This window comes from Onychomys torridus, chromosome 16, assembly GCF_903995425.1.
Source record: "Onychomys torridus chromosome 16, mOncTor1.1, whole genome shotgun sequence".
Lineage (NCBI taxonomy): Eukaryota > Metazoa > Chordata > Mammalia > Rodentia > Cricetidae > Onychomys > Onychomys torridus.
The window spans coordinates 14,379,223-14,406,929 of NC_050458.1; the positions used below are offsets into that span (position 1 = coordinate 14,379,223).

General features: G+C 34.4%; 1 protein-coding gene across 3 annotated transcripts in view; it reads right to left on the reverse strand.

The window, feature by feature from the left end:
- Positions 1–27,707, reverse strand: part of Csmd3 (CUB and Sushi multiple domains 3) — a 1,137,155-nt gene that overhangs the window by 48,493 nt on the left and 1,060,955 nt on the right. For 2 of the 3 annotated variants that reach the window (XM_036207645.1, XM_036207647.1), the window contains 7 exons: positions 26,948–27,121; positions 22,030–22,203; positions 17,821–17,994; positions 16,397–16,582; positions 13,341–13,514; positions 10,942–11,124; positions 3,345–3,521 (listed from right to left, as the gene is read on the reverse strand). In XM_036207645.1, coding sequence (XP_036063538.1) covers positions 3,345–3,521; positions 10,942–11,124; positions 13,341–13,514; positions 16,397–16,582; positions 17,821–17,994; positions 22,030–22,203; positions 26,948–27,121 — 1,242 coding nt within the window. Of the gene's footprint in view, positions 1–3,344; positions 3,522–10,941; positions 11,125–13,340; positions 13,524–16,396; positions 16,583–17,820; positions 17,995–22,029; positions 22,204–26,947; positions 27,122–27,707 lie in introns of all 3 variants that reach the window. The other variant, XM_036207646.1, reaches the window with a different exon arrangement.

Consider the following 27,707-nt stretch of genomic DNA (forward strand, 5'->3'; position numbering starts at 1 on the left):
GACAACTAACCCAAAAATTTTCTTTTCAGGATTCCCTAAAGATGTCTTCACCCCCAGAAAGCAGGAAGTAATTTTAAGAAAACAATGCCCGCATTCCCAAGAGGTGGGATTGGAGGTTTTGGTTGTTTGATGAGTTATGGATATTGTCATTGTTTAAGATTGTTAGCTGGTTACAAGATGTTAATTGTTAATGGTCAGAGAAAAAGCTGAACAAGGAGATTAGATTCAGAGTTTTTGTTTTAAAAAAAGAAAAATTAAAATGAGAATATAGTTATGAGGTAGATCATTGAATCTACTCTGAGAAAAAAGATAAAGAAATAATAAGATAAATAGGTAGATCATTGAATCTGCTCTAAAAAAAAAGGGGGGGGGAGATATAAAAGTGACAAAAGGTAGATTATTGAATTTATTATGAAAAGAAAACAGAGAATATGGATATGATAAGATAAAAAGGTTAATTACTGAATCTACTTTTAAAAAGGAACTACTTGTTTTAAATAGGATAAGTAATGAAATTTTTTGTCTGAGTTTATCAAATATTACTAGACTGGATGTAGTTGGAGTTTTCCTGCCTGGCCCAGTCAGGACAAATCTCTCTTACCCGCCAGTCCCACAATCGCTCAGACCCAACCAAGAAAGCACACAGAAACTTACATTGTTTAGAAACTGTATGGCTGTGGCAGGCTTCTTGTTATCTACTTTTTTATCTTAAATTAACCCATTTCTGCTAATCTATACTTTGCCACATGGCGTGTGGCTTACCAGTGTCTTTACATGTTGCTTCTCATGGCAGCGGCTGGCGGTGTTTCTCCCCAGCCTTCTACATCCCAGAATCCTCTTCTCTCTTGTCCCGCCTATACTTCCTGCCTAGCCACTGGCCAAACAGCATTTTATTTGTACAGAGTGATATCCACAGCACTTCCCCTTTTCTTTTTTTTTTTTTTTTAAGGAAGGTTTTAACTTTTACAACTGGACATTTGTTAATATACATAATGGAGTTTTTGTCTGAATCTGTCAAATGTTAATTCTTGACTGTATATATTGTATATACTTGTTGGATATAGTTTTTTCTTTATTAGTTATAAGCTTTTTTAAATTTTAGAGAAAAGGGGGAAAATGTAGTGATATTGTGTTCCCCAAAATATTTGCACCCTAATAAACTGATCTGAGGTCAGAGAACAGAACAGCTACTAGATACAGAGGCTAGAAAATGGTGACACTCACACCTTTAATCCTATCACTTGGGAGGCATGGATCTCTGTGAGTTCAAGGCCACACTGAAAATAGCCAGGCATGGTGACTCACGCCTTTAATCCCAGGAAGTGATGGCAGAAAGCAGAAAGCTATTTAAGGTGTGAGGACCAGGAACTAGGCTGGTTAAGCTTTCAGGCTTTTGAACAGCACAGTTCAGCTGAGATCCATTTGGATGAAGACTCAGAGGCTTCCAGAGGCCTCCAGTCTGAGGAAACAGGATCAGCTGAGGAACTGCCAAGGTGAGGAAGCTGTGGCTTGTTCTGCTTCTCTGATCTTCCAACATTCACCCCAATAACTGGCCCCAAGTTTGATTTTATTAATAAGACCTGTTAAGATTCATGCTATACTATGGATTCTAATTCAATTACATTTCTACATAGAAATCCTAATAGTCTCTTAGTTGTTTTCGTTATAGAATTTTAAACTGCTTAATTTTCACTGAAACCTCCTTGCTTCTTTCTTAGAGAAATTTTTTTTCCTGCTCATGATTTAGGTTGTTATGAACAAATTAGCCATATTGTGGCCTATACAGTGGTCAACATGCAGCAAATCCCCAGCTTTCGTAAAATTGGCTGTTGAATTACATTGTTCAGCACAATACTTTTCTTTGAAGTATTAAAATAATGAGATGGATGCTGTACTTTCAATCCAGTATTTGAAACAGGCTAGCATTTATTGCATGATTTTTAATGTTTTTCCCTCATTCTACTCAGCTCAGTTCTCTCCACCCATCTCCCCATCAAGATCCATCCCTTTCTCCCATTGGGGCGGGGTGGGGGGGGCAGGAGGCAAGCATGTAAGCGACACCATAATATAAATTATCATAAGAAATAAACAAAAAACAATTTGGAAAAAGTCAAATCAAGCAGAAGGTAGCAAGTCCAAGAAAACACACAGGAAATAGTGATAAACTTAGAAATGCATTCATCCACAAAGTCAAGACTCCCAGAAAAAAGTCAAAACTGAAGCCATAAAACATGTAAAAAAAAAAAAAAAAAAAAAAGACTTGTAGGAGTTTAAGAGAGAGAAGGAGAGAGAGAAAGAAAGAGGCTCCTCTGAAAATGCCTTTGGATTGGTTTCTTTTGGCTCTCTACTCTTGGGCATTGGGCATACTCATTCTGAGATAAAAAAAAAGGAAAAAATATACTATAAAACAACAAACCCAACATTTAGCCAAGCATGCTCTTCCATGGATGTACTGATTAAATATTTGCTTTCTTTCACTGTTTTATTTTTTCCCTATTTTAAATCTTTCCATCATCCTTCTCTGCAGCCTTACTTCTATCCTCTATTTCTGGCTTCTTTTTTTCTCCTTCTTCCTTTCTTTATTTGACCTACCTTTTCACTGCTTTGGGCACAAACTCAATGCTTCATATATTTTGGCAAGAACTGTACAATTAAGCTATATTCCTAACCCGAAATACTATTTTAAGCCTGATGCAGACATTGGTGGATAAGATTTCAAGAATTCATCACAGCAAGCCAGTTATCAGGACTGATTTTTTTAACAGATCACCAATAAGAATTGATTGACAGTTGGGCATTATAGGTGCACACTTTTAATCCCAGAACTCAGGAGGCAGATGCAGGCAGATCTCTAGGTCCAAGGCCAGCTTGGTCAACAGAGAGAATTTCAGAATAGCCAAGGGTACACAGAGAAATGCTTTCTTGAAAAACCAAAAGCAAAAAGAAAATTGATTTACCACATCAAAATACCTATAAGTTTTTTCAGGGTGAGCACTCACAAATAATGATTATGCTTTCAAACATCAAGACAGATATTGGCTTGAATTAGATTGGAAAATAAAAAATTAAATCCCTTATAATTTTATTCTGATAAACTCATATTTAATTCCTAAAGTTTATTAAATTATATAAAATACGACTGATTTTCTTTTATTCCTCTTTCTTCGCTCAGTCAATACAATACCTTGGTGAGACTACCAATTCTTGAAATCACTAGTGTATAATTTAATCATAAACATTCATAATCTTTTAATCTCAAACAGGTAAAATTCAGCTAAAACCTGATGACACCTTTATACATTTTTACTTCAATGAAACTTTTGAAGAATTAAGAAAAAATTTACTTGTACAATTGGGCAAACTTCCAGACCATGTTCCGTTGGCCGTGCACTGTCGAACAGAGGGTCCCGAAAGGATGTAGCCTTCCATGCAGGAATAAATGACAGAACTGGAGAACGTTGTACCATCAATTCGAAAAACCTTCCCATTTGCTGTTGTTCCTGGGTTGCCACACTGTACAGCTGTAAAACAGAAGGGTCATGAGTATGTTCAAAAATTATGCAAATAGAGATCCTTTCGCAAAGTGTTAACAACTAACATTCCTTTAAAAATACCCAAAGGAAATAAAATTCTCCAATCTTTGCAATGAAATACCTTCCTAAGTAGTTGAAATTCAAGTTGAATTTATGTTGATTTTGTTGGCTTAATTACTAGATTTCAAATCAAATAATATTTTTAAAAACTGTTAGTGTTAGTAGTTTTAGTACAACTATTGCAAAGAAAAGTAATCATTTAAAGAGGCTTGCCTTCAGATTCCATAAAGTTTTTCTTTTGCCTTAAAACCAATTCATAAAAATTTAGAAAATTAATAACAGGAATAATGTGCAATATATTTGTTGTATCCATATTTCTTGAGAAGAGCTGTTGTATATTGTGTATATATATATATGATTTAAATATTAAACACATTCATGTACATTTTTTATAAATATATAACATTTGCATTGTTATATTTCCTCTCTTTAGACAATTGAGCACATATAAAGAACAAAGTAAATAGAAAGCAACCAAGTAAGTTTTCAATAAAGAATCACAAATTCCTGTTGTCTTAAGGATTAATAAGCTAATGAAAATAAATATACTGTATGACACTGCTATACAACTTCTTATCATAGGCTAAAAGACTTAAAATCCTGCTAACAGACACTTGTTCAGCCATGTTCATTTCTACTTTATTCACAATACTAACAAATGAAAATATTAAATGTCCTTCAACTGGTGAATGAATTATGAAAATTTGGTATATATTCAAAATGGAATACTATTCATCTATAAAGAAATATAAAATTATGAAAGTTATAAGTAAATCTATGGAACTAGAAAATATTATGAAGCATGAGGTGATTCAGACCCAGGAATTCCATATATCCTCACTTATTTGTGAATCCTACCTTCCGATATCTAGATATGAGTACATATCATAGCTTATGAAGAAACTAAAAGGGGTATCATGCATGGGGGAGTTCTTAGAGAGGAATAGTAGGTCACAAATGTTATAAAGTGAAAATGGGGAAATGTGGGGAGGGGGAACAGAGTGAGAGGGAGAAAAGTGGGATATTTGAAAGTGATACCAGTAACTGTATGATAGATAGAGATAGAGAGATAGAGATAGATAGATAGATAGATAGATAGATAGATAGATAGATAGATAGATAGATAGATAGATAAAATTTATTTAAACAAAATCTCCAATACCTGGCATGGCATTTTTTTTTCAATTGTTGGTCAGGGTGTTTCAAAAGACCTCAATCAATATTGGCTATTGCTAGTGCCCTTATTTGCCTCCCAGAAATTGAAGGTAAGATGACATCCTAGTATTCTGGCTCTTAGAGTCTTTCTGCCATATCTTTGGTGATGTTTCCTGGGCTATAGAGGCAGGAACTGTGATGTAAATGTATCTGTTGCTGTTATAATCAGTAGTTCTCTGCGTTGTGTCCAGTTTTGATTTTCTGTAATGGTCTCTATTTGTTGTGAAAAGAAGCCTACTAATGAAGAGTAGTAGCTACTCTTGTCTGAAGGTACAAGAATAAGATGTAGAGTGCGATAGGGAATTATACTGGTCTGCTAAATTTGCCCATGAAATATACAACAGAAACTAGTGGACATCACAAAAGATTCTAAGAGCCAGAAATCCAGGAAGTCAGCTATCAAACAGTTTCTTCTAGAAATGACTACATAAATAAGACCAGAACAATCCCCTTATCAATGGACATGGAAGATGGGAAATCTCATGGGATCTGTGGTTGTTTAAATAGATGTAGGCCCCAGAATGCTTGGCCTATAGAGAATGGCACTATTAGGAGATGGGGCCTTGTTGGAGGAAAAGTGTCACTGTGGAGGTGGGCTTTGAGGTCTCATATATGCTCAAACCATGCCCAGTGACACAGTTTACTTCCTGTTGCCTGCAGATTAAGATGCAGAACTCTCAGCTCCTTCTCCAACACCATGTCTGCATGAATGCCACCCTCCATGATGATAATGGACTAAACCTATGAACTAAGGTAGCCTCAATTTAATTTCCTTTATAAGAGTTGCCATTGTCATGGTGTTCCTTCACAGGAATAGAAACCCCAACTAAGGCAGAAGTTGGTACCAAGGTCTGGGGTATTGTAATAGCCTAGACCATGCTTGTGTTTGGAGGACTTTGGACTTCAGGACTTTAAGTTAGATAAGCAGTGTAAGGCTTTAAGCACTGATTAATAGGCCATACTAGTAAGGACATGGAAGATGGTGGTACTGAGAGTAATCTGAACTATGGGGGACTGTCTTATGAGGTTGCAGGGAAGAAGAATTTTAGTATGTTGCATAGATATTGTTCTCATGATATTTTGGTGAAGAATGCCTCTTTTTTTTTTTTTTTTTTTTTACCTTGTCTAAAGAGTTTGCCTGAGGCTAAAGTGAAGAGATTTGGATTAATTCTGTTGGGAGAGGAAATCTCAAAACAACCTAGTATAGACTCTGCCTTGTGGTTCTTAGTGTTAACTATAACAAAGACTTATAATGAAAAGGAGCAAGCTGAGAAAGTAAAAATACAAAATGCACAATAGAGGAGAAAAGGAACAGGAAGGGGAATAGAGCTAAATCCTGTGTTCAAGGAGATAAACAGATTAAGAAATGGAATAAAAGGAGTGGGGACCTCAAGGCAAGACTCCACCCAGCTAAACTTTCAACTTGTTTAAAGGAATTAAAGAACCATTTAGGTCCAGGAGTTGAGGTACACACCTTTAATTCCTGCACTCAAGAGACAGAGGCAAGTGGACCTCTGAGTTTGAGGCCAGTCTGGCCTACAGATCAAGTTCCAGTGTAGTCAAGTTTACACAGTAAAGGAAATCATCAAAAACAAAAAGCTGGTGAAGATATAACTGAACAAGGGGAACATATTCCGGCACCAGGAAATAGGAGAACTTGGCAGCTTCGGCCATATGCTTCTGGATGGAGAGTCAAGAGTAGAAGAAAGGGGTTATAGAATCTTCTCTGCTACTAAGGGAAGCCACTGAGGCCAGGCATATGTCTGAGATGTCTTTGAATGGAGGCCTAGAGAGTTCATTATGTGACGCTGTGAAAGTGAAGTATGAATTGCCTTGGCGATCCTAAGACATTAGAGATGTTTGAGTCACAGGATACCTGCTGAGGAAAGCTATTAACAGAGAATGGAACCAGCTCAAGAGAAAGAAGTGTGTTGTGGATCTCTGTGAGTTCGAGGCCAGCCTGGGCTAAACAGTGACTTCCAGGAAAGACGCAAAGCTATACAGAGAAACCTTGTCTTGAAAAACAAACAAACAAATAAACATAAAAGGATGTTACAGTCAACAAAGATGAATGGAGTTGGAAATCTGAAGTGTTTTGACTTCAGACATAGAAATGCAGAGTTTGGAGTTGGCTCAGCTGGCTTTTGGTCTTGGTTTGGTCCAGTATTTCCTTATTATCATCACTATACTCCCTTTCAGAATGGTAATGAATATCCTGTGCCATTATATGTTGTAATTATGTGAACTATTATTTGATTTTAATTTTATAGAGAATTACGGTTAAGAGATTGTATGAATCTCAAAAGAGACTTTGAACTTTGGAATTTAAAACATTGTTGAGACTGTAATAGACTATGGGAACTTTTGAAGTTGTTCTAAATGCATTTTATATTATGCTATGGTTATAAGCCTGTGAGAGCCAAGTTGTGGAATATGGTGGTTTGAATGGGTATGGCCCCCTAGAGACTCATGTGTTTGAATGCTTAGCTGACAGAGAGTGGCAACATTAGGAAGTAAGACTTTGTTGGAGTAGTTGTGGCCTTGTTGGAGGAAGTGAGCTTTGAGGTCTCATATATGCTCAAGCCATGCCCAGTGACACAGTTCACTTCCTGTGGCCTACAGATTAAGATGCAGAACTCTCAGCTTGTTCTCCAGTATCACGTCTGCCTACATGCTACCCTCCATGATGATAATGGACTAAACCTCTAATTGTAAGCTAGCTGCAATTAAATCTTTTTCTTTCTAAGAATTGCTGTGGTCATAGTGTCTCTTCACAGCAATATAAGACAAGATCTCACCCGCAGACAAAGAATTTTAGGCAACTAATGACTCCTGGGAGAGGAAGAATTAACCTCTCCCTGGGATGAATCTCCTTATTGGTTTTCCAACACAAAGTGGTAAGTTCTGAAACTATGGAAACACAAACAATAAAAATGGACTCAGCAGGTTGCATTTATACATTTGTTTATATATATGTTTAAATATAGGTACATAGTAATAATATTTAAAGAAAAAGAGCCTATCAATTTGAGGGTGGGTGCTTGGGAGGAGTTGGGATGATGGTATCTGCAAAGGGCTGGAGTAAGAAAAGAGAAAGGTGAAAGTCATGTAATTCTATTTTAATTAAAAATATATTAAAATAAATAATGTTTTTGTAATGTAACATTGTTTTCAATTTCTGATAGATAAAAATTGTAAACTATCATTCCATATGGTATCATTTCTTTAAGAATCTCATTATCTCTAGTAAAGAAATTATCAACAGTAAAGAAATATATCAGACTACTGATATCATAATTATATAAATGTTTTGTCATATAACTATCAAATATATTAAAAATGGCTATATGCATATGGAATTGAGAGAACTACTTCCAGGAGTCAGTTCTCTTATCATTTGTTTGAGTCAAGGCAAGAGAAGTCAGCTTGTCAGTCTTAGTGGTACCTTTACCCTCTGAGCCATTTCATCAACCAATCTTGAAAGGTCTTAATATTCTAGTTTTGCATCCACATGGCAATTTCATGTTCTAACTTTAAGTATTGGTTTTTAAAAAAGTACTGATTGATTACATCAAGAAATTATGATTAACAGTTCTTATTTTTCTGAGGAGAGCCTAGGGGCAAAGTGCTTTCTAGAAGATGTGTTGCTTACAATGCCCCATGCACCAAAAACTATATCTGATTTTCAATAATCCATCATTAATTTATGATTGATTTTACTGTAGGTTATGGTAGTTTTTATTTTTCTTTATTTCCTTTTCATACCTTTTCTAGTCTGCTAAAAATATGTTTAGTAATTTATATACAACCACTATTAAAATTATTTTCATATATGCCAGAATCAATATATCTCTTATCTCTGTGCACATGTAGACCTGCAAAAGCTGGGTATCTATTTTCCATATGTTATTCAGCTACTTCATTATCTCCACTCTGTAGATCCCATGATTTTCTGAAGGTTATTGGATTCACTCACGCTGCAAATGGTAAGTATCTGTTTTACTACAGTATGAATACTAATCTTAAATATGATAAAAAACATATCTATAATAGAGTCAATCAACAGCAAAACAGTGTTCCACAGAAACCATTGTTTGTTACTAAATCAGTAGGTTTGGTGCAATGTCAGGTAAGTCTTCTAAGTAACTTGGCACGTTTTGCTTTCAAAATGAAGCAATGACAAGAATAAGATAATTCTTCCAGGGCAGTTTTTAACTACATTTCAGTGTCCATCCACTATTAAACATACATGAATAAGAATTATGAGCTTAACATATTAGCAATCCTAGTAACAAAAATTGTGGTCTACAAATAGTAACTTGGTCTAAGTATTTTTATTCCATTTGTCTCAGAAGATAAACATAATTATGTGAGAACAAGTTATTTTTACTACTATGTATATTACAAATAAATAGGATAAAAAGAAATTTCTGGCAGCATTTTTGAGTTTTTCACTCAAAATACTTGCTATTTTGTGTATTTTTTAAAATTTTACATCCAGACTGCAGCTTCCCCTCCCTTCTCTCCTGCTATTCCCTTCCCCTACCTCCTCTCCGCTGCCGTCCCTCATTCTCTCTTCCTCGGTTTCTATTCAGAAATGAACAGGTCTCCCATGGGTATCAACAAAGCACAGCACATCAAGTTGCCATTAGACTAAGCCCCCCGCCTTGTATTAAGGCTGGACAAAACAATCCAGTATGAGAAATAGATTCCCAAGAGCCAGCCAAGGAATTAGGGATGGCCCTTGCCCCTATTGTTAGGAGTAGACCAAGCTACACAACTATCACATATATGTGAAGGGCCTAGGTTAGTTCTATACAGGCTCCCTAGTTGTTGGTCAGACTCTGTGAGTTCCTAAGAGTCAAGTTAGTTGTTCCTGTGGGTTTGTTGTTGGGTTTTTGTTTGTTTGTTTGTTTGTTTGTTTGTTTGTTTTGTGATATTCTTAATCCCTTTGGCTCCTAACATCCTTTTTCCCTGTGTTCAGTAGGATTCCCCAAGCTCAGCCTAATATTTGACTGTGGATCTCTGTTATCTGTTTGCATCAGTTACTGGATGAAGGCTCTCTGATAACAATTGGGAAAGTCATCAATCTGATCACAGGAGGTGGCCAATATAGGTTATGTATCCTCTATTGCTAGGAGTATTAGCTGGAGTCATCCTTGTAGATTTGTGGGAGTTTCACTTGCATCATTTCAAGAACAGGGTTTTTTTGTTTTGGTTTGGTTTTTGTTTTTTCTTTTGTCATTCACTTACCAGTTTCCCCTCCCTCTAGTTTTTCAAGTTTACGCCACGTATCCCCTTTACCCAAATTTTACTCCTCCTCCATTTCCTTTCAGAAAAGAGCAGGCTTCCAAGGCACATCCACCAAACATGGCATAACATGTTACAATATGACTAGGCACCAACCCTCATATCAAGGGTGGGCGAGGTAACCCAACAGGAGAAAAGGGGGTGTATTGTTTTTAGATGAATGACCAGATGATATTTCCATATAATTACTATCATTCAGAATTCTCTGACAGGACAGTGTCAAGAAATCATTATTCTAAGATGGGGATCTGAAAGTTATAGTCATATTAGTATATAGCAATAGTACCCAGGTGAATTTGAGTACACATTTAAATTAGAATGCCATATTGGCCAGCCTTTCATTGTTGTGAAATCACACCTGACATATACAATGTGAAAGACAAAGGATTTGTTTTGGCTCACAGGTTCAGAAGTTTTAGCATATAGCAAAATGACCCCACTACTAGAGGTTTATGATGAATGAGAGCATCCTGGGGGGAGTTGTGGGTCTAGGAAAGCAAAGCTTTTTACTTTGAGGTGACAAGGAGGGAGGAAGACTAGAGCCAATATTCACCTTCAAAAACGTGCACCTAGATACCTACTTCTTATAACCAGGGCCATCTTCCATATCAGCTCCAATACTGTACTGCAATTTTAATTTGTTGGTCATTTATTAAAACCATTGAAAGGATCAAAGCCTTTGTGATCCAATCCAGTCACTGGAAATATCCTCAAGGACATACTCAGAGGTATATTTTATAATTTTTTTCAGTTCAATGTAATTGATACTGAGACTGAAATACTATTAGTGCTCTTAGTATTGTGAACTTCAATTTGAGATTACCTTTGCACTCTGGCTGTCTCCCAGTCCAACTGCCATTGGATAAACATGTTCTTTCTTCTGAGCCATAAAGGATATAGCCAGTATCACAAGCAAAGCGTACAGTGCTTTTAGTTCTGAAATCACTTTCCTGTCTAGAGCCGTGACCAGGAGTACCTGGATCCCCACATGTACCAGTAGCATCACCTGCATGCAGAAAAGTGCAAATTAATATATTATGATATGCATTTATTAAGTTCACAAATTTGGCCAATTGGCTTGTAGGCATTAATTTTGTGCATGCTATTTTCACATAACTTGACTGCATCGAAATGCATCTCACTTAACTGCAGTCATATGAAAACACAAATGAAAAAAGGAAACAGTTTCTGAGTATTAAGTTATTTATTTTCCTTATTGGAGATTTGTAGATGTAATTTTAAAAGGTTACAGATATTTCATTATTATTCCCAGAATCTAGTTAGTTATGGAACTGATAGAAAATTTATAAGTGACAGAACAGTGGATTCAACAGACAATGCATTCATACACAATTTAAAAGACTAGATTCTGTAATCACATAATTCACTCACTGAATCATCTAATTATTAATACATTTTCAGCTGTTATTCTGGAACTACTGCATGTGAGAAACATGTGAATCTCATAATAGAGTTATTCTTATACATTTAAAATTTCCCATTTTAAATTTCCTCTTCTAATGACTGTCAGCAAAGAGATATGGACCAACTGCATTTTTCTCATGTCTGAAAATGCAGAAATAAGTTGTAAATAAGCCTCAGGTGGAAGCTGGGTATCTATTTTGCAGTAAGATTTCACTCTCATCACTTGGTTCTTGTCCTTTTCTTTCCATGTTACTTCTTTCTCAGTCTCTACACTATTTAAATATTCCTAACCACAGGACACATAGTACTAATACAGAAACAAAGAGAGGGAGAGAAAGATTGATCGACTGTGAGGGCACTTAGCATACTTTCTAGATGCCCTTTCTGACATGTTCTGACATGGTCTATGTGGAATCCTTCCTTTAAATTCCTCTTTAATTGCATTCTTTACATTCCAATGTAATGCTAATTACTATACACATTTTCAGGCCATTATTTACTGTTTAGACATATGCAATAGTTTATTTATTCTTCTATTCATAAGGAGGAGAATGTTTATATGTACAATTGGTCTTCTGGGAATTTATTTATTATGAGTAAGTTAAAATAATGCCAATTTTTCATGGCAGGCAGTTTTTAATTTACGCAAATTTGTAGGTTAAGTTTGAAGTGCTAAACAAAAACTGCATAGAGATTTGTCAGTACTTAGAAGATGTGAATGCAATCATTTCACCTTTTCCTCTTCTAAAGGGAAAGCAACGTAAACCCAATACTAATGATCCCCCCCCCCTGCGTCTCTACAAAGTAAAATTATATGAAAGGATGTATTCATATGTAAATTTCATGAAGTACAGAAAAATAGCATCATATCCTGATGATGGGGGAACATAAATAGTATCAACCAGAGAGCTATTCTATATCTAAACTTTACATATTTCTAAAGAAAACAAATGTTATAAATCATGATAAAATGCCATGAAATACTCTGTCTACTGGTTATTAGTAAAATCCCAGTTTCACTGATTTCATTGATTTAAAGAGAACTGCAATAGTTATAAAGAATTAACATATATGATATCCATGTAAATAAGTAAAGCTGGTATTAATACATTGCTTTCATAAGATTTATTAGGTTATCTTAATTAAAAACATTTAGGAATTTTTCAATCTGGCCACTAGGTACTACTCAGTGCTTAGAAAGAAAGAGAATTGAATTCTGATAAAAATTAATCACACAACTTAGGAAAAAATTGATATATACTACATTAAAATGTCTACCTTAGCATAAGAAGTTACACAATCTTTATGAATTAATATAGAAACACATCCTAAAACCACATAATTGTTTACATAGGGCACAGCACAATCCAAAACACATTCTTGAAATTTATCATCTAGAGCAGATCCTCAACCTGTGGGTCATGACCCCTTGGGATCCATCAACGCTTTCGTGGGTTCACATCAGATATCCTGCATGTCCGAGATTTAAATTAAGATTCACAACAGTAGCAAAACTACAGTTATGAAGTAGCAAAGAAAATAATTTTATGCTTGGGGTCACCACAACCTGGAGACTTGTATTAAAGAGTCTCAACATTAGAAAGATTGAGAAGCACTGCACTGGACAATCAGTACTCCTTTGTCTCTCAATTTACATTACCTTACAAGCATTCTAATAAATGATTTTCAATCTTCACTCAATTTCTTATGGAGGAATGCTGAAGTCCTTAGAGTACACTCTATGGATTAGTAATTATAATGTAATTTATGACACACACTGTTCCATTTTCCAGGTACCTGAACAATGAGGCTGCGATCCACTCCAATGTCCATTTAACTGGCAAGTCCGGGATGCCTGGCCTAGAAGAGAGCGCTTTCCTGTGCAGGAATAGTGAACTGTTGACCCAAAAGTATACTTCTCTCCAGACAGGACTGCATTAGGAGGAATGCCAGGGTGTCCACAGTCAATCACTACAATACATAATTATTGAATATAAAATTTTTTTATATCTCCTATCGAACCACCCAAGTCAGCTTGTTTACAAAATAAAAGTACTTTTCTATTCAAACATATTAAAGCCATTTCCAAAGAGCAGTCTAAGGATACATCTGACCAAAGTAATATATAAATGTAGATAAATACAAAATCGGAAATTTACTTAAAACATTCTGATATTTTATTTATTTCATTTATTTATTTAGAAATTTGCAGTTCTCAACAGGGAAATTTGTAGATGGCAGCATTATGTTGCAATGTCAGAAGATTAATTTACAGATAACCTTAAGATAGACACATCTTAATGTCTTAAAGTCTCCAGAAAATATACACCTAACTTTCTAAAATTTAGCTCTTTAAATATAAAATAGATGTCATAGTTATAGGAACTATTGGATTAAATGAATCATCCTGAGGATGAGTTTAAAAGAAACATGTAAGTATATACAATCATGTTTGTGTTACTGTAACAAGGTGTGGTCATAGTAACTGTAACCGGAGGAGGATGCACAAATTATTTAGAACCCTGAGGTAGGTAGACTAAATAAAAATGTAAGGAAGCCAAATGAGATTAAAGGTTGGACCTTCCTAACAACTAAAACAGAAGTATTTTGAGAACAAAATAGATGGAGAAAAGATATTCCATGATAGACAAGCTACCTGTGAGTCTAGGGCCAATGCATCCCAGATCCCATATGAAGAAGAGATTCAAGGACTTGACATTTACAATATTTCTCAGCATAGAAGAATCAAAGTGCAAAGAGAATCTTTGGAAATTAGGGTACATTCATTATTAAAATCAAGCTAAGGAAAAGATGCAGAGCTATCCTTGAGCTACTCTAGAGCAATAAAATATGCAAAGAGAGACATGGACAACAAAGGCAACTTCAATAGTTAGCAAACTTCTGTAGTGTCACATATTAACCAGTAAAGCCAAAGGTCTATTGGCCTAAAATAAAATAAATATAAAGAATATAAAATTAATATGTTCTCAAAAATTTTAATATGAATGGTTTATTTATAAAGACTATATAAGCAAATTATTCAAATCACTGGGTTAGTCTGCTAAAAGAAGTACTTTATATCTTATTTAGCAGGTCACATACGTAAATTAGTTACATAGAATCAGAAATTTTAGGGACAGAGTGAAAACTTTGTTTTTCCAGTGTACACAAGTGTTGTTACAAATTTTCACTAAAACTTTCCTCATAAACATAAAAGAAATTTATCTTAACAAAGTGTGATTTAAATATAATTTTATTATTTATTATATCCAAAAGTTACTTGCACAATCACTACTTGACACATTCATTCATCCTTTCATAAAAGTTTTTCCTATATATATACACACACACACACACACACACACACACACACACACACACACACACACACACAGCCATGTCTGTGTGTACATGTGTCACAGCACAAGTGCAGAGGTCAGAGGACATCTTGTTAGGTATCCATTATAACCTAAGGGTTAACTTTCCCTGGAACTTCTGGCTGATTCTCCTGTCTGCTGCTTCTGTCTAACTGTAGGAATGCACTGAACACACCTTCATTCCACTACATCTGGCATGTATACATAAGTTCTAAGGGTCAAAGTTAGATCATTGTGTGGAAAGCATTTTGCCCAATTGAGCAATCTCTGCAGACATATTAAATTATTTTAATACAAATGTGGAATATATATATATATATATATATATATTTCTATAAAATGTATTTATGTTCTAAACTTCTGTTGAGAAAAATTATAAAAGCCTCTTGTTCAGTGTTCACTGAAGTGTAAATCATGCATATTATCTATTATTAAAGTTAATAAGGATCTTTATGTAATGAATATTTAAGGATGATAAATTTTAATTAGCACTGCTTTTTACATCCTCAACTATTCTGAAGAACCAATAGCTGCTCATATTAACACTAAAGTAGGATCAAACAATAGTTTAATATTGATACAAAATAAAAATACCCTTGCCTCTAAAACAATATGAGAATGAATGATACTTATTTCTCATAATCTATTTTTTATCAAAACCCAAAAAAGGATAGAGAAATAGCTATCACATTAATATCTGTTTGTAGCTATTTCCCAGAAGATAAAATCCTCCATCATGTGGGGAAGTTCACTGAGACACACTGTTCTAAAGGGAGGTCAGACACCATTGTGCATGGAAATTCTTTTAGCTCAGGAATTAAAAAGTCCCAGAAACTGACCAGATTCTATAGTCCTCTACCAAGTAAATATAAGCCATAAGGACTGCCAAGAGACACTCTCAGACAAAGAGCTAAAAGTGGCTCATGTCAGCTAAGCAACCTGGAAGAACCTGTAAAGGTCTCTTGCTATCTGAGCTGCCTGAAAGGAACAGCCTACAATCCAGTTAAGCTTTACGCAGGTTGGACAATTCAGCTTCCTTTAGCTGTCATTCATGGTGGAGTGGATTTTGGGTGGTGCACCTGTCCATTCATCATTTCTGCTTCTGTTCTAACCCTCATTCAATTCACTGTACAAAACGCTGTTGTCGGTTTCCATACTTTGGTCTCTGGTGGTTTTCTCTTGGGGTTAGGTAGATGTCTGTTCCCTTCTTTCTAGAAATAGTGATAATACTATTGCTAGATAATACAGAATATTATAGAAAACTTCATATATTGTAGAAAAAAATTACATTATAAAAAAACATTTAGACAAAGAATTTGCAAAACATGTAGATATGTAGTTTAGAAACAAATTAATCAATTCAATTCAGTCAATGTAATTTCTTCTGATGTATAGTTCTGACTATATGATGGCAATAAACATCAATATTGTTCCTGTGACAGTTTTTTATAGGAACAATTCATATTATCTACTTACTGATACATTCTGGTAAAGGTTTGTCCCATTGTCCATTTGGCTGGCATATCAAAACTGAAGAGCCAAATAAAAAATATCCTGGGTTACAGTCATAGAATACCACAGTGCCATAGGTGAAATTCCCATGTTCTATTTTGCTTTCTCTTTTGGAATTGGCTGGAATTCCAGGATCGGAACAGTTGACCACTAAATAAGTGAAAAAATTAAAAGTTAGTCTGAGAATAATATAAATATATCAGGGTATAACTCTGTTGACATTTTTAAAACATTGTTTCAGAAGTAAATTCAGTCATGTAAACAAAATATTCTAGAAATCTAGTTAATCCATGAATTACTGAATAATAGACTGAAATTCATGTAGGTGGAAACAAAGGAAAAAAATTCAGTATTGTTGAGGAACATAGTAAGTTGTAAGAATTACGTTAAATGTAGATTAAAGAAGCATTCCACTTAAAATATTATTTGTTGAATACACAAGAGAAAATGGAAGAAAATTATTATTTTTGACAAAAAGATCTTTTCATTGAAAAATAAGAATTTACTAAAGAATGCTCTTTAATCTGTTACTATTAAGTAAACAATAAAAAATATGCAAATAGCATAGCAATCCTGGAATATTTTACAAAACTACAAAGAAATAAATACTAAAAACACATTTCAAGAATCATGAAGAGAGTGGCGCATGCCTTTAATCCCAGCACTTGGGAGGCAGAGCCAGGCGGATCTCTATGAGTTCGAGGCCAGCCTGGTCTACAAAGCGAGTTCCAGGGAAGGCACAAAGCTACACAGAGAAACCCTGTCTCAAAAAAAAAAAAAAAATCATGAAGAGAAATGCAATTTAAAATCATCTTAAGTACTATATATATGCTCTCAGAAACAGCTGTAACCTAATAATAATAAGCAGAAAGAAAGCCTTCGAGTTTAATAAGGAAGGGGTGAAACTTCACAGCTTTCCAGCCCTAGATAAAGAAATACAGGAACTAATAACTGCTAAGAGAGAGAGTAGTAGTCTCTCTTGGGATGAGCCCCTAATTAGTTAAGCATTATAAAGTGATAAAGCAGTAAGCCATATCCACACAAACATCGAAAACAGATTCTGCAGGCTGTCTTTACTTATTTGTGGATAAGGAATAAATCCCCAAACCTTGAGAGTGAAATCGAGGACATGGGAGGGGGTAAAAAAGATTCTGGAGTGAGGAGAGTGAAGGGCAGAAAAGATATAATTATACTTTTAATTAAAGTAAATAGATAAAAATAAAATTGAACAATTAACAAAAACATAACATGAGATGACACCAATATTTAAGCCTCTTATTTATTAGTTAATAATCCTCTACATTTCCACCTGAGCTGGTCAGATTTATCACCTCTGCCTTTAGAGACATTGTTACATGACCCCGGATGGGATGTAATAAGCTGGTTACCTTTGCACACAGGTGGAGGATGGCTCCACTGCCTGTTGGCCTGGCACTGTGCCTTTGTTGGCCCTTGCATGAGATACCCAATGTTGCAAGAGAATGTTACCACATCATTAAAGTTGAATCCATTTCCACTTGTTCTTCCATAAATTGGACTACCAGGGTGGCCACAGCTAACAGCTAAATCATTGGGGGAAGGAGAAATATAAAGAATATCAATTATCACATAACAATTATCCTTAATCACTTCAAAGTAGAAACGTTACTTGATATGTAAATATAAACAAAGTATTTTTTACTAACAACAATATAGAAAATCAGTAAAATATGACAAACACAAACTATAAGATTGTGTGTATTTTAAAGATTCGCTGTGTGCGTGTGTGTGTGTGTGTGTGTGTGTGTGTGTGTGTGTGTGTGAGAGAGAGAGAGAGAGAGAGAGAGAGAGAGAGATGCATGTGATGTATGTGTACATGTGTTGCAGGTGTGTATGTGTAAGCAAAGGCCAGAGAATGTCCTCCTCTGTCACTCTGTCATTTTTCCCTGTACCTGGAGCTCAAGTCTTTGACCAGGCTGGCAGCCTGTTAGTCCTGGCAATCCTTCTCTCTCCCTCATAACCCTGGGATTACAAATTCAAGCAAGGCCAGGCCTTACCATGAACATGGGTAGAGGGACAAGAACTCACTTCTTCATGGTAGGACAATAAACATTTTTAACCATGAAACAACTTTTAATCTACTTAATTATGAACTTTTCAATAAAGTACTACATATATTTAATATTTCATATGCTTGCTTTGTTCTAATACTTTTTTGATGTTGCTTCTCTTTTGATTGTATGTGTAGAAATAATGCTGAAATACAAAACAAAATTTAATATAATGACACAAGTTTCTATCTCTTGATATCTGCAGCAAGAATCAACTGACAAAGTGTAAGTAGAATACTTAATTTTAAGGGCTGAGATATTTGTATCCATTTTTTCAATATAATTTTGAAATTATTCTTTTGATATTATTTAGAGAAAAATCATTAGTAATTGATAGTTAACCTGTTGTACTCTTAACAAGACTAGTTAATGCGGACAACAGGGATCACTACATGGTGCTGCCCTTGAGGTTTCAATCACGTTTTAAAATAAACAGTGCTAACATTCTCTAATCCAATCAGTCTTATGGGATATTATCTGATAACTTAATACTTTTACTTAGAAATTATATGCTCGGTAGAATTATTTGGATCCTTTTTATGGTATGGTTCTTGAATTAATATTAAGAGGTGTTGGATTTTCCCAAACCCTACATTTCTAGGAAGTGTTTTACTGTGTCAGCTCACTCTGTTAATCAGAGCAGCCCCAGTAACGATGCTTCATAATTGGGTACAGAAAAGACCATAGCTACTTTCAGTACTTTCTAAATGACCCAGGGACAATTATTTTTCAGTGGCATTGTTAATGTCAGCCTACTCACTTGGAAATTTAACTGCATCTTATTCTTGTTTAAAATTATCAATAAAGAAACCAGTTTCTCCCCAGAGGGTCTATTCTCATTTATAGTTCAAATTATTTAAAAATAATAATAATAAAATGACATTGTTTGGTCAGCCTTGAATAACGATGAAAAATATAAAAAATTGGGACAGACCCAAGCTAATCATTGTTCTCTTTAAGTTACCTAGTGGTAGTGGTGGTGGTGGTGGTGGTGGTGGTGGTGGTGGTGGTGTGTGTGTGTGTATTTAAGAAGGTGATTTTAATTGTTTATTATGCCTTTTTTATTCAAAACCTCAATACTCAAACACATTTTTCATGACATACCTGTTTATTCTAAAAATGACAGTGGTATAATTTGTAAATATTTCTTCAATTAGTAATTGAATAATTAAGACTTTTGTCTAGCTCATACTAAAATAATCACATTATCTCTCTAAAGCTTGCAAACATTTATCCATATGATGTTTCAATTGAAAGATGTTGATGTCTGTATTGCCACTGACTAGAGAATATTCTTAAATTATTAATGTAAGTAATTGCTGATGGCAATTATTAGGAGAAATTAAAAAGTATATGGATAATTAGGTAAAAACAAAATAAATCACCATATCAAACACACACATAAATACACACATATGAGAATTAATGATACTAAGAAAATGTAACAGAAATATCCTTATTAAAATAGAATTTTACTTTCTTGTGTAGCTCTTATAGTAAATCTGAAATACTTCAAGGATAGAAGAAGTCTAGAGAAGGAAATATGGTTTATGGCTCATTTCCTATAACCTGCTTTGAAAGGAGGTGGGGCGGGGAGTACTCTGTTTTCCTTGGAAGATACAGAATACATGGGGTAGGAAATTATCCATGCACAGGTGGTTGTGAGAGATAAATGTTGAAAGAGGAAAACTTAAAGCAGATATACTCTTCATGCTGAACCTCACAGAAGCAGTCTGAACCCTCACCTTGACTGACTTAGAGATGATAATGTTGTGTCCTAGGGAAGACTGTGTAGCCTATGTGGCAACATGTGCCTAGCGTGCGTGCAAAATGTTCTGAGTTTGATCCTTCACACACACACACACACACACACACACACACACACACACACACACACACACACAGAAGAGAGAGAGAGAGAGAGAGAGAGAGAGAGAGAGAGAGAGAGAGAGAGATTGAATTCTGCCCAGTGTAAAGGCACTTCTTGAGTTGATGTCACATCTCTAACCTGAGAGATTCAAACATCAGTTTAGGACTCACAAAACAATACTGAGGAGGAAAAACATTTTTATCCTATTCATGGTACTTCACTCCACCAAGCCTCAATGCTGCTTCCATCCAACCCCCTGTCACATTGTACTGCCCTTTACTTCCTAATTTGGAGTACCTCAACCCTTTACACACGAGTGTTCCACACCTAGACCGCCCTCCCTTTTTCCTCTATTTTAAGTTCTTGTGACTTCTTATCAATAATAAAAAGAAATGCATGACATCACTATGGTCAAATTCATATTTCATGTATGGGAAGAGATTCCTTATAACTTCAAAGCACAGCTGTAACTATTTATGGAATTAAAACAAAATAAAAATATTTCAAACCCATTTTAGTTATCTATTAATTATTTCATATTTTATGTGGTATGGTGTTTTGCTTTTATACATGTCTGTGTACCACATGCATGCAGTGGCCACAAAAGATAGGGAGACTCAGACATCCTGAATCTGGAGTTGCTGATGGTTGAGGTTATCATGGATCTGTGTGCTGGAAATCAAACTTTCGTCCTCTAAAAGAGAAACCAATGCTCTTAACCACTGGACCATCTTTCAGGCACCATTATATCTTTAATGTATAAATTCATACATAAATTCATCAAAAGGTTGATCGAAATGTTAAATGTTTTCATTAACATATAATTTTAAATATCTAATCATATGTGTACTCAAACAGTTTTATATTTGTATTAAAACATTTTAAATATAGCTATAAAAAACTTTCTAATCTTGGTCAAACCAGTTTCATCACTTATCACATTATTCAGACTTCATATGCTTAATATTGGTATATATGAATATGATGGTTTCTGAAGCTAAGGGGAACTATAGTGCTAAACACTTTTAACTGCTTATGAAATAGAGTTCTGAAAGAGCAAATTACTAGAATTAACTGACATAATTAGCAGTGGGTCTGACATCAGTACAATGGCTCTCCATATGATGTCTCATGGTTTTTTTCTCCACTAATTACAATTCATCAGGAGAGTATTTGATGAGCTAGCTATAGCATCCTAATTACTAAAACACATTTACCAGAAGAATTTCCACTAGAAAAAGCTTTGTAGCCTCACATCACAAGAGTGTTGATATTGTTACACAGTGGTGTCAACAACTCAAAGTCCTTATGTTAAAAACACGCTGAGAATATGTCATACTCACACAACTGTTCTCTTTTAAATATCTACAACAAATGCTGGGGTTCCAACCATAAATTATGTCTTCATAAAAATACATAAGGAATATAAAATTTAATATTATCCCAATACATACTTTCATATGATCTGAAGAATTACTGCATAGCAGTGCACATGAACACATTATAAAATTTAGTTTACATTGTCATCTGAACATCATAAAACAACAAAAGTTTTTAGCTTGCTTAGTAGAAAACATGATCCGTTGACTATTCGAGAGTGCAGGAGGTCCTTAACGTCATTTGCCATGCTTACTTACGCACACAGGATGGAAGCTGACCAGACCAATTGTGATCCTGCTGACATATCCTCACAGAAGATCCAATTAACCGAAAACCAGGATTACACTGATACACAACTGTGTCTCTGTAGCCATAATTCTCTCCGATGACTTGACCATTCACTATGAGTTCTGGAACTCCACAGTGACCCGCTGAAATTTGTGAAAGAGCGTTTTAATAATGTGACTCAGTATTTTAACAATTTATGTACATAATTAATTTACTAAATATTTAAACATTCATGCAGAATTGAGGAACATAAAAGTAACTAAAGACACGTTCCGAAAACATCAAGAATTTAGAAATAAAAACAATCCCCTAGTGGAATGGTTTCAAAGATGGTGTAAGAAATTTAAATATATTGAAGTGAAGATCTCAGAAGTAAAACTTTGATGAATAAAGAGTAAAACGGCATTTAGGAAGAAAGTTTATTAGTATAACTCTCCCAATATGTCGCTGAAGTAATAGGGTGTTAAAACAGGACCTGTATATCCTAACCAAGTAAGTATAACCTCAGTCTGGTTTATGTCTTCTAATTAGAAAGTAAAGTGTGATATAACCATTACTTTTTACATTTTTTTCTTTAAGAAGAAGAAAATAAACAACAAAATAAGGAAGACAGACTGTCCAGGCCCAGCCACTTCCATTGGCTAGTGAGATTGTGCATTTTAGAGAAGAATCTGCTACTGACACTCCCCTAAACCAGTATATTTCCTAACTGCTTTACAAATACTTATAACACCCACAGATAAGGATCGCTTTTGCCTCTCATCAAATAAGCTTCTTTTTGAAGCAGATGAAAATCATTACTATAAGACAAAACAGGTTAAAATCCATGAACAACATAACATGTACAATAAAGGCTCAGGGAACATTGCTGAAAAGGGGGCAGAAAGCTAATAACAGACAAATAATTGGGGAATTTTCTGTGAGATTATGTCTTTTATGTAATTTATGGATGCTATATCTATGAAATCTCAAGAATATGGCTGCCTATACAAGACCTGTGATGTGAAACCCCCATATGGCATGCTGTTATGGATCAGTGACAACTCACAGGGACCCAACCCTAGATGAAGAGCTGTAGGTGCCAAGGGAAGAAGTATTATCTTCTTCAGGGATGAGCCCCATGAATGAATATCCAATATGAGGTGATTAGGCATGAAAATTGTATACATACAAGCAATATGAAGTAGACACAGACAGTTGTATTTATATCTATCTAAATGTATGTGTGTATATAACAAGAATAATTTAAGTAAAGGAGGCTGTAGGTTTGTGAAAGAGTGGGAGAATGGGAGGTGTGCCATAGGAATGGTTATAAGGTGGAGGAAATGTAATATTTTAATTAGAAATAAAATAGAAAATAAACAATATTCAACCATACAAAATGGAGAGAAGAAAATATTTGTCAGTTTCCAATATAAGAAAAATAGAAAACAAAAAAATATATACTACTGAGTAATGTAATCATTGGATTAAAACCTCTTCTAAAGTAGCAGCAGCATTGTTAAACTCCTAACCAACCTTATTGGCAGAAGAAGTAGAAACCATTATACATAAGAATGATAAAGATATACCACTACACAGCCTATAGGATTCAAAGCCCAGGAGGATATTAAAAATCTTTAAGATGATTCATTTCAACAATTGAAAAGAAAAAGAAAACTTTAAAGTTATCTTATAAAACTAATATATTAAAAAAATTACACAGCTGGGCAGTGGTGGGCACGCATTTGATCCCAGCACTTGGGAGGCAGAGGCAGATCTCAGTGAGTTCAAGGTCAGCCTGATCTAAAAGCGGTTCCAGGACAGCCAGACCGTTACACAGAGAAACCATGTCTTAAAAAACAAAACAAAACAAAAAATTGCACAGTAATGAAAAAGGAAAGAAAGAAAGAAGGAAGGAAGGAAATAAAGAGAGAGAGAGAGAGAGAGAGAGAGAGAGAGAGAGAGAGAGAAAGGAATAAAGAAGAATAATACTGAGAAACAGAAAGAAAAGCTGTATAGTCACATGACATTACACATATATAAATAGACGTACATACCTTTATAATTGTATTTTTAGAAATTCTTATAAGCAATGAAATGAATTTACCAAGCTTGTAAAAATACTAGAAAAATATTTTAACTGACTTCTCTTGTATATATTAGTATCCAACATTTGAAAGATATAATTATTTTATAAATATGAATGAATATTCTGAATTTAGCAAAAAACACCCAAGACCTCGGTGATTAAAATTATAATATTGCTGTTGTAAAATATCAAGGAAAACCAAGTGTTCAAATAGATATACATTGTTGAGAGATCAGATGTTTAATATTGATACATGTAAAACTGTCCTTATGGATCTAGAGCTACAAGCCACTCTTGGTTGAGTTTGACAAACTTTAAACTTAGGAGACTTAGGTAAAATGATATCAATTATTCTTATAAAATTTTTATCAGTGTTGATCATTCTAGAAGAGAAAACAACCCTAACCTTACATCATTAAAAAAAATATACCAACACAATTAAAGAACATGAATAATATATTGAACTAGAAATCTTCTTGAACAACCTGGTAGAAATCATGGGTTTTTTTTTATTAATATTAGAAGAAGAAAGTCGTATTCTAAAAGCAGATGATAACAAAAAAGAAAGTAAACAAATCAACAAGGTCTGTCTTTAACAAAGTTGAAAACTTATACTCAACAAAAGTTCTTAATAAGAAATAAGTAAGTAAATCACAGATAGGGAGAAATGCTCATTAAGTGCATTGATCAATATTATAATCAGAACTGATTAAGAATTGTAGTTCATTTTAAAATGTGTTTCAATAAAAGTAATTACCCACATTATAAAGGGAAGTCTGAAAATGGCCCAAAAGTCAATGAAATTTTCGTAAACATCAAAAAAATCAGAAAACAATGCAAATTCAAATGTGGTGATGAAAAGAGTGTAAATAATGTTAGAGAAGTTTCATTTCTGAGTACCTACAGGAATGAATATACATGCTTCCAAAAAAAAAAATCTTTTACTAAAATTCAGTTTTATACAACCATCCCCAGACCAGACAATACTCCAATGACTATCAATAGAGACTAACTGCAATATATGCTATTCATTAAGAGAATTCAGTGCTGGAAAGAAATAACTAATGTACAGATAGCTACAACAATAAGAAGGAGTAGAATTCAAGAAGGCTTTAGTATAGTTAGGACTTCACTCGTACAAATTTCTATAACAGGAAGAACTAACATATGGTGTAAATGCCTTAACCCTTCTTCAGACTGAGTACAAAATACATACATATCATGGCATATTGTATATATACTCAAATAATATATATATACACAACTGCATATATAATGACATATTCTTTTTAACAGAATAAGAACAAAGGAAATGGGGTGACATCATGGTGGCACATGCTAGTGACAATCTGGAGACAGAGGCAGGTGGATTTATGTAGAGAGACCCTACTGAAAAAAAAAAGTAAAGAAGAAAAGGAAAGCAAGGATCATAAATATTGATTATAGCTAATAATACAGATGTTAATATGTTTAATATTTATTTGTATGATTTACTGTGACATTCATTGATGAAATATGTTGACAGGGTTTTTTTTTAAGCATTGAACTATAGATGGGTATTGAAGCAAATATAACAAAGAAGTAGTCCTGTAATGGATCAGAGACAGGTAAGCATCTGCTATTGATTGTTCTTCCAACTATAAAACCCATACGAGTCACTGAGAAGTGAGAAATAAAGGTACTGTATCCAGAGGAATAATCAGAAGAATATTCTGTTGGCCACACTATGGCAAGAGTCTCTGGACCAGGAGGGTAAACTGAGAATGAATGCATACTGCTGGTGGATTGCTAGTGTAGGATGGTAGGATTACATTGTCTACAACCTTTCTCCCCTCAGCCTCATATGGGTTTATATTAAATGCCAATGATACAACCTTTACTATATATTGCTTTAAAATGATATTGTCTCCATTGACTTAGAAGTGTGGTTTGTTCATAAATATTTCTTCAATACCTTTTTCCAGGGAGCATAGATAGACCATTTTCAATGTTATTAGGAATACTATGTATGATAACAAAGGATAATCTCATCTACCATTCATTCTGAAACAGCATTTTTAAAAAGCATATATTATGAAGCAGTGTTGAAAATAATACATAAATTATCTAGCAAATGAATGAAAAACATTATCACTTAAATATCTTATGTCATATCTCAGAATTATTTTGGATAAATAAAATAAACACAAATCATAGTAACTTTTTGATATCAAAGAAGTACTGAATTTCTTCAAAGTAGGGGTGTGATAAAAACCATAATATCCTTTTCATAATAAAAGGGAGTGAATGTAGTTCAGTTTTGTTTTGTTTCTGAACAGATTTTTTTGGGATAGATATAAGGACAGAAAAGAATCCAATAGTCTAAAACTATCTTAAAAATAGATTTTAATTGGTTTTAATAGAACAGTTTCAAACATCTTGCAATTTCATAAGATAAAAGAGGAGAAAGATTGAAATGTAGATTTGATTTTCATCCTTAGTCATCATCTTAAGCTATTCATTGAAAAGAGAACTGACCATGGTTTAGAATGAATTCTAGGTGCAGACATTTTCAGTAATTTGTCACAACCCTTCTCTTTTCACCGTAGAAAGAGAGTCTCCCCATAATGGCATGAGATTCTCGTTAGAAACACTCTGAGTGACTTCAAGGGATATCTGGTTTTTTAACATGATACATGTTAGCCTTAAACCTCTTCTGATTTTTTGCAACCTTGCTAAATGAATCAAAGTTGCCACTTCACTTCAGGGAATAGGTTCAGTTTCCTGTTCTGTGTGCTGGCTGGGAGAGAAGGTAAAGTGAGCTAAAAATTACATACCTAGACATCGAGTTTCCGATCCACTCCACAGACCAGAGGAAAGGCATTCCCTCACAGCAGAACCCACAAGCATGAATCCCAAATCACACGTGAAGATGGCTGTGGAGCCATAGGAAGTCTGCGTTCCGATCTTATTTCCGTTTGGAGGTGTCGGTAATTCTCCACAGGAGATGACTTAAAAACAGTAAGTAAACACACACATGATTAAAATGCACTTGTCAAAAATAGCATGCTGCTAACATTTTGAGTTATTTTTTAATTGATTTTCTTATATCCAAAAATGGCATTTATACGTCAAGTTTGGATGTGGGAGAATAGAAAAAGAGCATGATATAGTTTAATATTTACTGTTTATGATTGGAGAGATTATAATTCATTAGTCCAAATCTTCCTTTAACTTTGAAGACTGACCTTATGTGTATGAAGTAGAAGCTATTATAACATCTAGAAATCCATTTTTATTGTCATTATTTCTTAACCTTATTATCTCATGCCTCAGGGCAAGCATAACCTAGACTAGCATAGAGATATAGCAAAAAAAAAAAAAAAAAACAAAAAAAAACAAACAAAAAAAAAAAAACAACTGTAAATCACACTCATGCTTACAAGGAAATGTTATCCACAGACACTTCTATATCTGCTAGATACAATAGAGCTAGTTATCTGTAGTATTAAATTTATTAAATATCATACTCTTATATGACCATTTATTCATTTATAAAATATGGATGTCTGTGCTGGATTTTATGATGTAGATTCA